The 17560-nt window shown below is 40.6% G+C and overlaps 1 protein-coding gene across 1 annotated transcript; it reads right to left on the reverse strand.

Annotated features, from left to right (window-relative positions):
• Window positions 1-13938: 13938 nt before the first annotated feature.
• Window positions 13939-14373, reverse strand: LOC133892107 (uncharacterized). The gene has a single exon (XM_062332845.1). The coding sequence runs from the start codon at window positions 14371-14373 to the stop codon at window positions 13939-13941; it is 435 nt and encodes a 144-aa protein (XP_062188829.1).
• Between the last annotated feature and the right edge of the window lie 3187 nt (window positions 14374-17560).

The following is a 17560-nucleotide window of genomic DNA, read 5'->3' on the forward strand; positions in this document are numbered from 1 at the left end:
ATATCTTCTTCAACAATTACTTTTAGGATGTGTGAGCACAGAATTCCATCCTTTTAGAATTTCCCACATATGCAGCTGAAGTCTTCATTTTTTAAGGTCCGTTATCACTACATATTTTTTTAGCATGTATTCCTTCTGAGGGTGGTTCACTTTTTGATAAACTTCATAGATCTTTCCATCTTCTTTTTCCTTGTAGCTTAGTCTTGATGTAGCCTTCACTTCTAGTTGAAACTTTCTAAATATTTTTCTGTTGTACATTTCATGGCCTTGCCTTTCAATGTAATACTCTCTCCATAACTCTTTAGGCCTTTTTCTCTGCTAATATTGTCCTCAAATGCTTCTGTACTATTAATTGTGTCTACTATTCTCTGATATTCTTTCAGGAAGCTCATTATGTTGTATGTCGGCCCAATGTTATTCTTGAATCTTGAATTTGTTCCTTCGCTTATTGCTGTGCTCTAAAGGAATGGGCAAAAGTTTTCTTTGAAGAAAACCTGTACGAATCTGTCTCTCATCTACCACATTTTGTTTAAGTATTTATTATTCTCCAGTTTATATTTTGTTATCATTTGTTTCCATAATATTTCAAATTCTTCCCTTGTCACTGAATTTTTAACTATACCCTCAAACTCTTCACATAGACTTTCATTGTCCTTTTCCCCAAAGACCTTGATATTTTTGTTGTAGCACTTCTTCTTAATGTGGAACAAGCAGTTTCTGTGAATAGAATTTGGAAATACCTTTTTAATTGCTGACCTCATAGCTCCATCTTGATATGTTATTATTGTTTTTTGATTCTTGCCTCCCATGGCTTCAAGGAAAGTTTAGAACACCCATGTGAAGGTTTCAGTTCTTTCATCTGATAAGAAAGCACAACCGACCAAGCAAGTTTACCCATGTCCTGTTATACCAACAAATGGAGTACAAGGTAAATTGTATCTATTTGTCAATAATGTTGTGTCAAAGCTTACTAAATCCCCATAATCTGCATAGTACTGAACTGATGATGCATCACTCCAAAACATATTTTTAACCTTTTTATCTTCATCTAAATCGAATTTGAAGAAGAAAGTTCGGTCCTTAGATTGCTTCTTTCTAAAATATTCAAAAGTTTGCATTAAATCATTTCCAGATACTTCTCTGTTTATCTTTGTTCTGAAATTTCTTATTGCTTTCTTGTCATATGGAGAAACTGTTACACCTCCTCTTAGACATGATAGTATCACAATCATCTTTCTAGTCTCAATGTTCTTGTTATTCAGTGTTCTGATCAATGATTTCTTCATTTCTGTCATATATTTGTGGCCACTAAAAAGTTGATTTCTTGATCCAGGACTTAGGGCATGATTGTGATCCAAATCTAGCCTTGTTACCCTCCAAATACCATTTGTTTCCTTAGCCACCATTACCGGACAGTCTGTTTTGATATCCACATTTGTGTTTCTTTTTGGTCCTTTGTTTGCATTCTGCTTTTCTTCTTGTTCCTCTTCCTTCTCATTCTTCTTCTTTGATTCTTTCCCGTACTTGTTACACTTCATTTCTTGCTTGAAAATCTCATTATTTTTCTTTCTGCTTGTTGTTCTCACAGTATGTGTGATGGCAACTTTAAATCCAGCAAGGAATGCATAGAAGCTAAAGTAGTGGTGCGCTTCATCCTTGGTCTTGAATTCCTGTCCAATTAGAGGTGTGTATTTACTATCTATGTCTGCATTGTTCCCTTCTGAAGCTGCAAGTAGCTCACTTTTCAAAAATGATTCAATTTGTTCTTATGTTATTTCTTGGCTATCATTCTCTTGTTTAGTATTGTTGATCTCTGAATATGTTGCCTGCTCTAATGTTTCTGTATCTGATTCAATGCTTGTTGATGCAGCAATTCCTGCTGATGATTGTTCTTCATCTATTGATTCTCTATGAACCTATTTTTTGAGATTGAATATATATCACTATACTTTCTGTACATAATATCACTTTATTATTTTCTCATTGTGAATAAGTAACTAATTCAAAGATATTTATTCTACCTGTTCTATTTGTAGATTGTCAAAGATATCAATTTGCCAATTGCTGCCTTCTCGTTCGTCTTCTCTCTCTTGTTGTGTGAATGCTGAAAGTTCCTGCAAAAAAATAGATAATTTGTCATGATTTTAGCTATTCTTATGTTTCTAAATAATTTAAACTATTTTTGAAATGTAACTCATGATATGAAATTGAATGATCATTCTAATTTATGTTCTCATTGTTCCTATCCAGATTCGTGATGTTTTCCTGCTCAACCAAATAATAAGCATATGGTAAGTTAATATGGAATCTGCTTACATTACATACTTATGATTATAAACAAAAAAAACTATTTTTAAGCACCTCTTGAGTATAACTTGTACTTGTTCTTACCACTAAGTTATCCTTATAGTACTTGCTTTATTTGCTATAACCATATGTCCTTCCTGTTTCACATATTATAAGCTACTAATTTTTTCTTCATGTTTAAGTTGAAGAGTGCTAACTTTACCTCATAGTTGTTGTTTCCAAGTAGTAGATGTGTGAATGAAATATTGTCGTCCTGCAAAAAAAAATCCTTTCTATATTGTTATCTCATGTACAATTGTAATATACTAATTTTACAATGTTTCAGACACTGTATATTTTATAGTAATAAAGTGTAATCATCACAAATTTACAATTGTAAGACATACCTACCATTCCTTTGAAGTCTTCTTTCTTCTTGTGAAATGATTATTTCTTCCATCATTCCTGTATATGTTGTGTTTGCTCCCTGTTGTATAGATCTCATTGAGTTAGATATTATTTACATTTTCGGCAGACCTCTTATGACTTTAATTTCATATACTTACAGGTAGATAGAGAGGTGTTGTGAACAAACTTTGCTACATATGTTCTTCAGTAAATTGTTGCATGTGTGCTAAATTCATGTGCTGCTTCTGTTTATCATTGTAGTTCTACATGTGGTCATTGTCAATTTATTGCATGTATTAATTGCAATCTGTTTCATTTGCTTTGCAATAGATACAATTGTAAATTTATATGCATTGCTAATCTAGCACTTACTTGGTAAATTCTGAACATTGCATTCTGATTCTCTTCATTATCTCTGCAGATGTATTTTGACATATCAAGTCCTAAATGCATGCTTGAATGTGAGTATGCAGTATTTTCATATCCTGATTCCTCAACTCCATGCAATCCTCTCATTTTGACCTATCGTTTCTTTCATTTTCCATAGTGTTGCTGCTACTCTGAACATGATCCTTTCTTCTTTCTTGTAATTCATGCAAACAACAAAAAGATGTGTTGCCTCTGTTTGTGATTGTAGTTCTACATGTGGTCATTGTCAATTTATTGCATGTATTAATCGCAATCTGTTTCATTTGCTTTGCAACAGATACAATTGTACAATTGTATGTATTGCTAATCTAGCACTTACTTGGTAAGTTCTGAACATTGCATTCTGATTCTCTTCATTATCTCTACAGACGTATTTTAACATATCAAGTCCTAAATGCATGTCTGAATGTGAGTATGTAATATTTTCTTCTTCGGGTTCCTCAACTCCATGCAATCCTCTCAGTTTTGATCTATCGTTTCTTTCTTTTTCCATAGTGTTGTTGCTACTCTGAACATGATCCTTTCCATACTCTTGTTTTCTTTCTTGTAATTCCTGTAAAGAACCAAAAGATGTATTGCTTCTGTTTGGCGTTTGTAGTTCTACATGTGGTCATTGTCAATTCATTGCATGTATTAATTGCAATATGTTTCATCTGCTTTGCAACAGATACAATTGTAAAGTTGTATGCATTGCTAATCTAGCACTTATTTGGTAAGTTCTGAACATTGCATTTTGATTCTTTTCATTATATTTGTAGATGTATTTTGACATATCAAGTCCTAAATGCATGTCTGAATGTGAGTATGCAATATTTTCTTCTCCTGGTTCCTCAACTCCATGCAATCCTCTCATTTTTGATATATCGTTTCTTCCATTTTTCATAGTGTTGCTGCTACTCTAAACATGATCCTTTCCATACTGTTGTTTTCTTTCTTGTAATTCCTGCAAACAACCAAAAGATGTGTTTATAGTTTGAAATTTGTTCTGTTTGTTACTGCTAACACTATGTATCATACAGTCTAGCTATTATATCTGATTTTACTACAATTTCTCTTCAGTATGACACTTACTTTTGTTATTTCTAATTTTACTCATGATAAGATTCTAGTTCATCTGTATGATACTTACTTTATATTTATTTTTTGGAATACTACATTGTCTCTCAGATTACATTATGCCTCATATATATGGTTTTTATCTGTTTTGAATATAGGCCTAATACGATCAGTACAATCTGGATTCAAGTGTCTCAATATATGGGAGTTAAGATCAGCAGCATGTCCTCAGATTCATGTTCGTTAGGTTATGCAAATGAAATATGCATTCAATAATGTCAAAAGATCTGATGAAGGAGGATGCAGAAGAGATATGTATCACATTGACCTGATGATGGTTCATGATTCCAGATCTTCTTTGGTTTCTTCTTTTCTTGTTCACTTTTGATTGATTGATCCCTTCGATCGCCTCATCTCAGTGGTTTCTTTTTTCCTTCTTTTTTCTCGCTGTCCAGATCGACTTGGTCTTTTAATCTCGTACAGACCTTCGTGAGGAAGAATGTCACGTCCCAAAATCCGTAATTACATAACTAAGCATAAATATGCTTTTTAAGTATTATGTTTAATTTTGTGTGATTTTGTTTTGTAACTATAAAACAATTCGTTTAAAATCATTTGGATAAGATAAAGAAATTTGGGAGAGAAAAGAATAGAATTCGCAGTTAAAAAGGACATTTTTCTCTTATATGTGGGACCCACCGGCCGGTCCCACACCTTACCTCTCTCTCCCTCTCACTTGGCTGCCCCCACCAGCAGCCCCACCGTGCCCTCACTCCCACCATGCAGCACAGCTGCAGCAGCTCCCTCTCACTCCCCTCTCAAGCTCTCTCTCCCTTTCTCCCAAAATCCGACCTCAAGAGAAGATTTAAGGTATACATGTGGTACCACTGCTATCCTTAGCTCATAAGCTATCCATCCATCTAATTCGTTTTCGTTTTCCCAAAGGATTCAAACCAATTTTGGAGTTTTTTGGTGTTTAGGGTTGAAATGTGAGGAACACCGAATTTTTTCATCTCCCAGCGATTTCCTCCATTTCCTCTATCACCCGACGATCATCTAACTCCAAAACCATCTTGGGTAAGTCCCTTAGGTTTTTCATGGCAAGAATGCATGATTTGGTTGGTCGATTTTGAGTTTGGAGCTTAGGTTATGAAGTTATAGTGTTTTTGAGCTTTGGGGTGAATTAAAGGATTTGGATGAGTTTTGAGTTAGGAATCGAGTTGCTAGATTGATGAGTGAATTCTAGACCCCATGAACTATCCCAAACGTATTTCCCCTTTAGCTTGGAGAGACTCCCAAACTAAACCGGCCAAATTTTACTCTCAAAACAGCTGTTCTGGAGCCACCGGAGTATCCAGATCAACTCGGAGGATCCGGGCGACCCCAGACGAAAATGACAAAGAACCCCCTCCTGGAGGGTCACCCGAAGACTCCGGTACCCGGAGTATCCGGGCGGTCTCAACCGAAGATGACAGAGGACCCCCGCCCGGAGGGTCACATGGAGACTCCGGAACCCGGAGTGTCTGGCCCAACCCGGAAATCCGGATTTGCTGTTCGTCAGACTTTTTCCTTTGTGCTGATAGCTTGTAAATTTCATAGCTAATTCATGTGAGCTCCAAAAATTATGAAACTAATTTTGTTGGTTCCATAATAACCTAATTTACCTGTTAAAAATGTCCCCAGCCATTAAATAGTTAATTAAAAATTTGAGATTAATTAATTAGGTTGAGGCTTCGTTAATTCACCATTAATTCTTTACAAGTCTAAAATTAGCGAAACCATTTTTGCTAGTCTCCTTATGACTTGTTCTAACTAGGGAGAATGTTTTAATGCTTTATATAGCATGTTTTATGGAAATTTATCATATGCATATTGTAGCATGTATTATTGCATTTCACTCATGCTCATCATTGCATGCGCTTTTCTTTAGTGAACAAGGAGCCGGAGCGTGATACGACAGTGATTGAAGACAACTCTAATCTTTTGGATTTCTGCGAGTGTTGCGTGGGTAATTATAGGCGATCACCTGAGCAGCAAGGCAAGCAAACTAAACATATTGCACCTTTGTTAAATTGAATAAAGTCTAAAATTGATGATCTATGCATATGTATGTTTGCATGTGTCGAGTCAAGATCGGGTACAAGTGGGTAGATCCCATGTTGAATGCATTACTTCGACCTTGAATTGTTGTTCATACTTTCCTTGTCGCCTTGCGTATGTTGTTGGTATCTAGTTTATAAGTTAACTCGAAATGCTTAGTAATGCATAGGTCATTCGGTAGAAGTCGAGCGGTGAATAGTTTCATCGTTCGCGAGCATAGGTGTTATTTACTTTCATAATAATCACAATGTTGGTTATGGTTTGATGATGTTAGACGAGTGTTGAGTATGAGACGAGATGTGGGCGATGCTAGGGGTGTTATCTGTTCCGAAAGAAAGTCCTAGGGTAGGATGGGAGAGGATCCCGGACACCGTAGACTGCTTGCATCGTTTAAGTACTGATCATCGATGTAGTCGGCTTTAGCACTTACCTTACTCACCACATGTCGATCTAATGGTAAGGCAAGCCGAATACCTCTGTAGCTGTGATCATTTGGGCGTGAACATCGACGGTGTGAGCGGGCGGGCTTGGAAGAGGTGCTAGTTTGCTCCGGGAGTAGTTCTAGTACCTCCGCGCTGAGCGATGTATGATCCAAATGGTTATAGCTTATTAGGAAAGGTTGACATAAGTACCCCTTTGTATGGATCTGTGTGGTCATGCAAGTCGTATGGTCCTCAAATCATGTGGGTCCAGGAGTATCTCCATGCAGGGTGTAAAAAATATTTTGAAATACCGCGCTCTCGGTCATGAGCATGCTTGTGTCCATCTACATCGGTCGTAGAGTTTTCGCTTGTGGTTGATGGTTGGATATGTGGGAGATGGTTGAGTTGTTCTTTGTTACATGTATGTTCATAATGGTTCTAGTTATTTATGTTCAGTTGGTTATGGTAGAGTAGAGTTATGTTTTGTTGGTTAAGTTAGTTACTCACATCTATATGTCTAGGTTGCTTACCGCTTATGTTTAACTTAACCATGTGGTTTTTTCTTGCTAATAGCTCAATGCATAATCATTGGAGTCGAGCTATGTATATATGCTCTATATGGTTTAAGTTTTGCGAGTACCTTCGTACTCATGCCTGAGTTTTCAGGTGCTGTTGGTGAGGAAGAGCCGGTGTTTGGTTACTTTGTGCCTGCCAATCAGGGTGACGGGCAAGAGTAGTGCATCCTACTCTCAAAGGTCGTGCTTTTGGGGTTGAACCTAAGGGCATGTGGCTCCACTCTCTTTTGTTGTATATGTTTATATTTCTGCTGCGTAGATGTTGTTACCTTTTGATATAAATTGTTGGAAATGGTTGCATGTTAAAGACTTGCAATAGAAATGTTAATTACTTGCTATTACTTAAGCTATGTTGTGATGCTAAATATTAGAAGGCATGTGTTCCGATCTTGAGCATAAAATACGTGTCGGGACTACCATGATGATATTTTGATTAATCATCGAGGTTGTGATTATGAATAATAATTCTCCTGATGATTAATTAGAATATTATTTGGACGGTTCCTCACAAAGAAGTAGTACTAATTATTTTCCTATTTTGCCCTTTCTAATCTACTTTGGGCTTCCTTTCTAGTCTTCTTTGGGCTTTTTGGGTCACACAGCCCAGGTGTTGGAAGCACTTTTTTTCCCTATTCTGGTTGCATGTTTCTTCGTTTGTTTGGATCAGATGTTTCTACGTCTGCAGAGATAATGAAGAGAATAGGGTGGATCCATTTGTCTGTAGCTCATCCCATATGTTTCAATTCAGTCCATTTATGAAGCCCAGATTTCAGCCTGAGTCAAAAAGTTGCATTAGTTTACTCATCAGATCTGAACCGTGTGTTCAAAATCTGAATGTCAAAATTCAGTGAAAAAGTACTCGATTTTTTTTACCCAACATAAATTACAAATTAAACGTTAGCTGTTAATTTTTAATCTAATGGCTAAAAATTTTGGGTGAGAATCTACTTAGAATCACCCGAGTAACAGCTAGACGACCCCCTTTTTTTTGGCCTTCTATAGAAAAAAGAGAATTTTTTGCCTTCATAGAGAAAAAATTGGTAGAGGCTAGAAATCTACTGGCAACATGCAACCTGAATGTATACAAGTGAAATACGATAACTCTCTCTCCCGAACCACCCAAGAATCCAAGTAATCAATCCCCAGCAATAACAAATTTGACACATGCCCTTTCCTTTCGACTAGATAAGAAACAGAAAAAGGCGCATGTAAGGACCAAGCGTTTGTGCAGGAGGAGTTGAGCACGGCCTTCGACCGGATCAATCGGAAGGTACATAAGGTCATCATGATGGCCAGCTATAGGTTCTCCATTGATGTTGCGACTGGACCTTGCGTGCCAGCTTCTTTACCGCCACGCCCCTCTGTCACATTCATTGCCCCGATGCAGGCATCGGTACGTCCGATGATAGCCATCGAGCCCTCGAGGCCTTCTTTCACCCCTACTGCAGACACCTACTATAGCGTGGGATCGACGAGGCAATCTTTCACTATCAGTGATGGCTTAGCGAGATAGTCTTTCTCAAGTGCCGGTGACCCCCGCTATGGCATCATCTCATCGAGGCCAGTGTTCACTGGTGCCGATGCCCACTACTACAGCGGTAGCTCGTTCAGGCAGCCTTCCGTGGCGGACATGTGTCCTTCCTCTTCTTGATTCCTTAGCTTAGGTACAAGAACCACTTCATGACTAAGTACTTGCTACATATCTCAGGCTTTATCGTTGCTAACATGTTGTATTTCTTTTTCAATAAATAGATCGAGGATCTCAGTGGCGTAGATGCGCAGGCGCATTACATGGAGCAGCTGATCATGGATGGTACTCAGGCCCCTGGCTATGAGTACATCACAACACTGTCGACAAGCTCGGACTTCCTTAGCTACCTAGCGCACCAGAGACAGGGACACAATCCAGCCAGGATGACTACGCGACGTCACCACCCGCCGGACGGCTTGCGCGATTGATCGTTCCACCCGACCCGCTGCATAGAGGCACAAGGTTCCTAGGCAGGGTGAGACCGAGGGGGGGGGGGTCATCCTCGAGAGGGGCCAATTTTAGGTTACTATAGCGATGTATGTAGCTACCGTATTTGTAGTTCTAGGATTGAACCAGCTTTGATTTTGTAGTACCTTATTGATCTGATCTTCATACTATTATGTTATATTGTCAGTGTCATATTATCTTTTATCTACTATGTTTTTATTTGTGCTGTTGCGGACTATAGAGTAATAACCTGAGCATTCCATAACAAACATAATAAACACCTTGACCTAAGTTATAATGATATATACGATACACCTAGTGGCATACAAGAGTTTTGCCTAACATGTCTTAGGAAATGTAAAAGGTCATAGATTGAAGGTACGCTACACAAATGCAACAACATCATAATAATGGTTCTAATCGTATTGACTTAGAGTGAACTGTGAGGAACCTACTGAGTCTCAATATGCTCCACCACTATATTACTGGTGGAGGAGGAGGAGTAGCTGTTTTGTGGCACGAGCAGATGCACCATGAATCGATGCATACAGTAGAGTCCTCAAAGTGTATGATAGGAGGACTTGACATAGCATCCACCTCCCGTTGCAAGTTGAAAATATGGTCTCGTAGGTGGTCGATGTAATCTTAGATATGCTGTAGAATAGGAGGATCGACCCATCTCGTGTATTGACAGTTATCAGGGTCGTCGTCCGAGGCCTACAGAAATGTGAAGTTCATAATCTACATTGGTATAAAAAAAATATGATATTGATATTCAAGCTGATATATTTCTCACCCTCTTAAGAGGACATTGGAGGAATCGACGCCCTCCATGAATGCTCTCATCGTACACCTAGACAACACGGTCGTAGTCATAGGAGCACTTGGGCCATGGCTCAATCGGGTGATCGTAAATCCTTAGATGACTTAGAGAACGAAAATCACTCTTATCCTACAAAGGAAAGTTGTGGAGAGGCTCGACATATTCTGTTGGACCAAACAAACTCTCCCATCTCACCGCCGATTGCCCCGCCCCTCTTCTTCCTCAACCCCTCCCACCCCTAGCCTCCATTGATTGCTATGGATTTAGTTTGAAGGTACATAAGCCTTTTATATATGCATGGGAGCAACGTAGCTCCTTTTACCGCATCATAATTATTTTTGTTGCACCAAATAGGAATTACCTTTTCGTCTGAAAGGACTTGGCATACTGCTGTGCTTTTAATGAATACCTCACACCACACAAAATCACTTTTCCAACTAAAATGACTCCACAAAGCAGCATTAAAAACAACATAACAGATATGCATACACCTGTAAATATATTGGTATCACACATTCCTTCACTTTTCTTACTAATTGTTTACCTCTGCCGTCTCAAAACAGGTTGTCGTGGATTCCTAGAGGAACCACCACATGGGAGTGCCACAATGGCACAAGCATCCATTGTGCAGGTGTGGTGACCGAGCTTGAATGTCAACGTCTTTCGAGGCTCAGACTTTTTGGTAGGGGGTTCTTCATGTGTTCGAAGCTTGATGGTGATTTTATGGTACACCCCTCTTTTGTCGTTTTGTTCACACCTCCTAACTATATATTGCGCAGAGTACTACTAACGCCAGGTTTATTGTCCGAAGCCATGTTGTTTCAAGGAATGAATCAATCTTGTCAGGCCACCTTCCAATGAGGGTTATAACAGAGAGGCTAAAACCATATATTAGGATGGAGGAAGCACGCCTGCAACAAGAGGCACGACACGAGTGCCAACAAGAACATCAGTGCCGAGAACAAGAAAGTAAACGACATGCTGAGAAACTTCAGATGCATGAGGAGGAACACCGTCTTTGAGAAGATATTTTAAGGAGGAAGGACACCAAACTTCAAAGGTGTGAGGAACAACTACAAAGATGTGAGGCGCTCATGCGTCAGCAAGAAGAGGAAAAACACAAAGCGACACGTGAAAGAAGAGGGAGATATCCCCGGTCCACCCATTATAAGCCTTTTTCAATCCGCAACACTATAATATTAGATTAAACTTTGTGTTACTCGTAGACGTCCAATAGTGCTAATAAAATTTTAGGCTTATACTAGACTCGTCCGATTAATACACTTGTACTTGTTTGCAACGCAACCTTTTCAGAAGTACCCTTTTTAGACCCAGTCTTTTTAGATCTAGCCTTCACAGACATAGCCTTTTCAAACTTAACATTTTCATACCTAGCCTTTTCAGAAATAACCTTATCAAAAGTAGCCTTTTTAGAATTAACCTTTTCAGAAGTAGCCTTTTCAGAAGTAGCATTTTCAGTTGAAATGACTACTACAAACAACATAATCAATTGCTTTTCCAAGTTCAATTTTCGTAGACTTAGTCCATGACCCATCACAAAACTCAAATATAAATAGAGAATCCCCTGGCCACATCTAAAACAAAACCATTTGCCTCAACCTCCACAACTCCTACTACAATGGCGTTAGATCCTCTCCCCAAGAAATACTTATTGGATACTACGTCTACTAGGGTTGAAGTGCCCATATGCTGGTGTGAAAACCTTTTTAGGGTGATGAAGTCCTCTGAATTCTCCGATACCTACAGAAGGAAGTTCTTCATATGCCCAAACTACGAGTACGATCCACCCTAGGACAACATCCATGTTGGCTACCGCCGCTAGGTAGACACTTCTCGTCAAACTACTCCAAATACAACTGAGATTTACCACTGAACATTTTTGTCTCTGTTGCAGTCTCCGCCACCACTATGTGACTTCGCACAGTGGTTCGATACCGAGCAGTCGCAAACAGATCTGTTTCTCCTACACACTCAACACTAAGCCGTTTGGGGACGATTCCATGAAATGGAAGCTGACGAGAGGAGGGAGGCTACACGCAAACATATTTAGGAGGAGCAGCAGAAGATGAGGAATGAGTATAACCGCATGAGATGGAGGCCAATGAGGCGGAGAGGGAGAGGAAGCATGACAGAGCATGTAAGGTGCGTGAGGCAGGATTAGAAGCTACGAGAAAGGGAAAGTAACCACGTTCCACTTAGTAGAGTTGATGTTGTAATTATGTTGTTTACATTCGTGAAGTTATGTTAGATTTATAGATGGTACATTTATAGGTTAGAATGATCTTGCACCATACATGCCACCGTGTATGTTGCAGCTCTGATTAAAATCATCGTGTCCAACCTTCATTGTTCGATAATTCCATGTATAAAAAATATCTCAAAAACATTAAATGACAATAGATTTTAAAATACTTCAACAACAACGAATGACGACGCACGAACGACGCTTATTCTGCCACAAACCTAAATGACAAAGGGTCAAAACCCTAAAGCAGTTTTTAACAAGATGTCGCCCGTTGGTTAAGCGACAACAAGACGTCACCCATCCAACAAGCGATATTAAAGTGTCACCCTCTGACTAGGCAACAACAAGGTGTCATCCGTTGTATAGGTGACACCTTCTACACTATGTTAGCGGGTCATCACACTGGCCTATCATGTCAAGGTGTCGCACAATGGGTGACATGGCATATTTGTGCCATATTTTGAATTGGCCGGGTTTGGATAAGGCTCGGCCACGGTGGGCGTCGGTCCGTGGGACGCATCCGGGGTGATGGGCGGCTGCTGCTCCGAGGTCCGAACGGGTAAGTGGGCCAACAGTGGGCACGGGTTGCTCTTCCCCATGGGCCATGGTCGACCCGGTTTGTGATCACGGCATTGGAGGAATGGAGGAGATAGAGAGGAGGTGGTCCTCGACGCTATCATGCGCAGGAGATGCCAGAGGCGCCGCCGTGCCCGAGAGATCGGCTGCCGGCCTGCGCCCGAGGCAGTGGTGTTTGCTGCCGGCGAAGAGGTTAAGGCCGGGTTGGCAAGTAGAAGTACAATAGAAGGTTGCATGCACGATGCAGTCTTTGCGGATGAGCCGTGGACGGACGTGTGCAGGCAATGCACACAGATCGATGAAGTCACGGAACACATGAAAGAACGCAGGAACCCTTCGTTTGTAGATTAGAGGGCGCCAAGAAATTCTGACCACATGCCGCTGCTTTCAAGGGGAACGTGTTCGATCTCATGAACTCTGTGATCCGAACGAACCCTCGTGTACTGGCAAAGGCAAAAGATGAATCAACAGCAGTGGCGAGTTGGATCTCAACAAAAGGGGCAGCATCTTTTTATTGCACAGTTGTAACAATGGCCATTGACTTACGGCCAGGCAGTGACCATTCAGAACAATGGAAATACATTTTCCCTCTGTGGATTGCTTGTTCTGTTCCGATTGTACTTTATTACGTGCTGCTCTGTGCAAAACATTTTTTTTTTCATTTTGATCAGGGGCTAAAGACTGATAAAAATGGTACTCTAGAATAATGCAAATGTACTTTCTTCAAATAAAATGGCAAGGAACACAATCGGTACTTCTTATAATGCTTTCGAGCTGTGAAAGGGAAATTATTCCACAAGTAATCAACTACTTAGTGGATCTTTAACCAAGTCATAAAGACTAATCATGAACAACATATGAGAGAGGAGGAAAGACATAATTGAAGGCATGGTTAAAGTTGTATAATTGATTCATGCTCGTCTCACGGTAGTTATTCATGATATCAATGAATTTAAGACAGGATTCGGAGAACTCAAGAAAGCAAAGATAAAGGGAACAAAATGTAATATCCATCATGCTCACAGATCCTCAACGTCCTGCTTCGATGGTGCCGGCCGACCTTCATACTCCAATTTCGCCCCTAAACTTGCAGTGATAACCCGGAATTTCAGCCTGATCTTCTCCATCATATCTTGAACTTGTTCATTCTCTGGATCGGACAGCGGATAGCTTCTTACGAGTGCAGCTAGTTGTTCAATGTTCTTCCTGACCCGAGCTGAGAACGCATCTTGATCAATGCGAGTTGCTGACGTCCACACATCCAGACAGCCCTGATAAAAACCCAGTTCTTCACCGACCTGGAAACCCATCTTTAAACCAACCTGCCGTCCCTCTTCCTTTCCGGATGACAGGCCATCATGATAACCATTTTTGTAGCCTTCCTGGTAATGTGTCTCATCTAAGAGTACTGAAGGTTCAAGAAAATCAGCATCATTTTTAGGTTGCTGATCCATGATATGAACAGGAAACAAATTTGGCTATGCAGCAGACAGCTCTTCAAAATCTGTGATTCCAAAAAGCCTGTTTCATAGACAAAAATAAAGGTTGAGCGTAAGAAATTCAAAGAATACAAAATTAAGGGTGGGGGGGGGGGACTAAAAAATTGTATTCCAAATAATACTGCAAATCAAGAAAGGGGAAACTAAAATGAATCGATTTTTTTTATCTAAAATATCACCTATATTTTGCTGCTCGTCAATGAAGAAAAGTACAAATGATTCCTTAACAAGAAATACAAGATAGTGTTAATTAATACTCAGGAATAGGGACACACCAAAATCTCTAATATCCACTTGTGAGTAGGGAAATGCAAAACCATGTTGGTGATAGTATATGTACCTACATATGGAAGTTGAAAAGCTGTTTTGTGTCTGATAGTCACTATCTAGAAATAACTTTCTACAAAACACTGAAATCAGAATTGTAGTCATGATCAAGGCTGGTGTGCTTGATATGAGTAAGGCTTGTATATTCTAATACCAATATCTCTATCGAATTTCATGTGAAGAGTCTCTAAAACAATAGAATGCTGGAACCTGGGTCCTGCAACAGATCTGGATGATTTACTTAGAAGAGATGAACCATATGCAACAAGTCTGGAGGATCAAGTTTCCACTAAAAAGAAATATTTTCTTTGCCAGATGTGTCGTGACAAGATTTGGTCATGAAAGAAATTGCATAGAATAAAAGGATCAGGAGATGATAATTGTTGCTGTGTGGAAGGCCTTCAGTTGTTGGCCACATTTTTTTTCAGTATCACCTGGTAGTGTTCATGTCGATGAGTGTGCACAAATCTCCACCAAGTTCATCTAGTTCATGGCCAATCCTAGTTGGAGTATAGAGCAGGGGATACAAATGGAGGTAAATGGAGACTCAAGTAGGAAGAAGGAAGTCTAGGCCAGGTACAGAGAGAGAATTCGGGGAGAGAGCAGCAGAGGGAGGAATCGAGAAGAAGAGCCCGGGAGGGAAGGAGAGAGCCGGAGGTAGGAAAAGATAAGTCTGTATTCTGTTCTTCGATTTCCATCCTGTGTGGCTCTGCTTCTCTTTTATGCCTTGATCCTCTCCAGCACACAGGGCCAAAGGCCAGCCCAGTAGTCCAGCCCATAGCCATGTCAGTCGGCCCAATCTCCGTGACATTCTCCCCCCCTTAGACTCGGCTTGCCCTCAAGCTGAAACCATTAACAAAGAAGGTTTTGAACCTCCAGGATCCCATGGCATGTGTAACCAAAGAACTAGAATTGCTCCTGTTGATTGGACTGAACAGAGTGATAATTCATAATTTGACTCCAGTAGCTCCTTAATAACCTTGGGCTTGCAAACAAGCTTTAGTGCTCTAGAACTGATAAGCAGCACTTCCAGAAGGGGTAGATAGCAAGGAAGTGCCCCTCCTGTGCACAGTCTGGTCCATTTGCTCATGCCATGGCAGCTGCAATATAGCAAAGCTTGACAAGTAGCAGACATCCTCTTAAGTAATTTCCCAGACTTTGTCTTTACCATGCCAATCACTACATCTCTGCTGACAACATAAACCATTGTAGCGTCGCCCAAGCATGTACCCTGCACCTCAAGAACCCACTCCAACCCATCTTGCTAGCAATGTTGGCTACACAAATAGGAGGAGCTGCTCTTTCACTTGTACAGAATTTGAGCCATCGCCAAGGTACTAGTAATGACCCGACAATGCTGTTGCATGTGAGGCCCTCATTGGTGTTCAAGACTGATGCTCTTGCACAATCTAGCTGCAAATAAGTCATGTACTGCACGTACTTGACAGTAATGAGTATACAACTGCAGCTGTTCACTTTGTTCAAGGCTTCTGAGCTAGGTGAAGCATTGTACTCTGGTAGCTGTTTAAAATTGGTCTGATCTTGACACAGTTCACTTTGTGCCGTGCTATAAAACATGCCATTGATACACATATCAACTGCACTGAATAAAGTTAGTGGACTGCACTTGTTCTTCAGAGTGCTCATTTGACACAGCTTGTATAGATCAATGCGTCTCATCCATTGAGTTTCACAATTTTGGCAGCTCGCCTTTACCTGAAAATCAACCAGAAGCATACTCCAAAGCAGTAGCAACACTCCTCTACTGCACACAGGTCTTGGCCAGGAAGTTAGCTCAATCGGCCTCGTTGGTGTGCTGGCCATAAGGAACAATGCAAAGGTGCATTTTCACACTGAATATTGCCAACTCTTCAGCTCAACTTGATCAACCTCAATAAGCAAAAATCCTACCACGCTTCTGCTGCCCAAATCATCATGCATATACTGTTTGCCCATCCCACACTCTCCCAATAAATCAATTGTCCATATCGCCTCAGGAGATTGCAGTCCAATTCCAGCAGCAAAACTGAATTTATGCAGCTCAGTAAGAATAGTGTGACTAGGAGTGAGATTAGGCTTACCAATGGACGTGACCGCTGCCAATTCAGCTTGATGACAAGCTGTGCTCTTATCCTTGACTCCTTCCAGCATACAGAACACCTCTAGCTGCCTTGCTCCAAACCCATCTTCACACATGTATTTACTTCCTATTGGCATGGTATCCATATCTTCACTTGAACATGCCTTCACACAATCTGCAAACAGCTCTGCCGCACTAAACTGTGGGAAACAAACCGCACACTGTTGACTCTGTTTGGACTCGTCACAAAAGTTCACAAGCATCATTCTGCTAGCTCTGATCGAGCACGAAGCTGTTGATGTAGTGTCAAGGGCACACCCCTTCATGATTGTAATACCGGGATCCCAATAGAGTTTGCCACGGTCGTTGGCATGGATGTTCCACTCCAGCAAATCATCCTTCAATGGTTTCAGCTCAAGCAATATTCTTCCACTGGACTTGCATCGGTTTCAGATTCACAAGCACTCCCTCTTGACAAAACTGAATAGACATCATTGTACCTGCCATGGCAAGGCCATGTGTTTCCTCAACGTAGTGGGCGATTGTGGCATCGATGAGGTCGAACTGCATCTGCCCGGTGTTTAGCATGTTCCGCCCGGTGAGCAGCCCGAGCAGGTAGCCGAAATCGATGGAAGTGGGCAGTTGCGGCGGAGGCCAGCGAGAAGGTCAAGCTTGCGCGGAGTGGCAATGGTGATGGCGATGCATAAACCTCGATCTTGTGGAGACGAGGCGCGC

The sequence above is a fragment of the Phragmites australis genome, chromosome 15 (assembly GCF_958298935.1).
Source record: "Phragmites australis chromosome 15, lpPhrAust1.1, whole genome shotgun sequence".
NCBI classification, from domain to species: Eukaryota; Viridiplantae; Streptophyta; class Magnoliopsida; order Poales; family Poaceae; genus Phragmites; species Phragmites australis.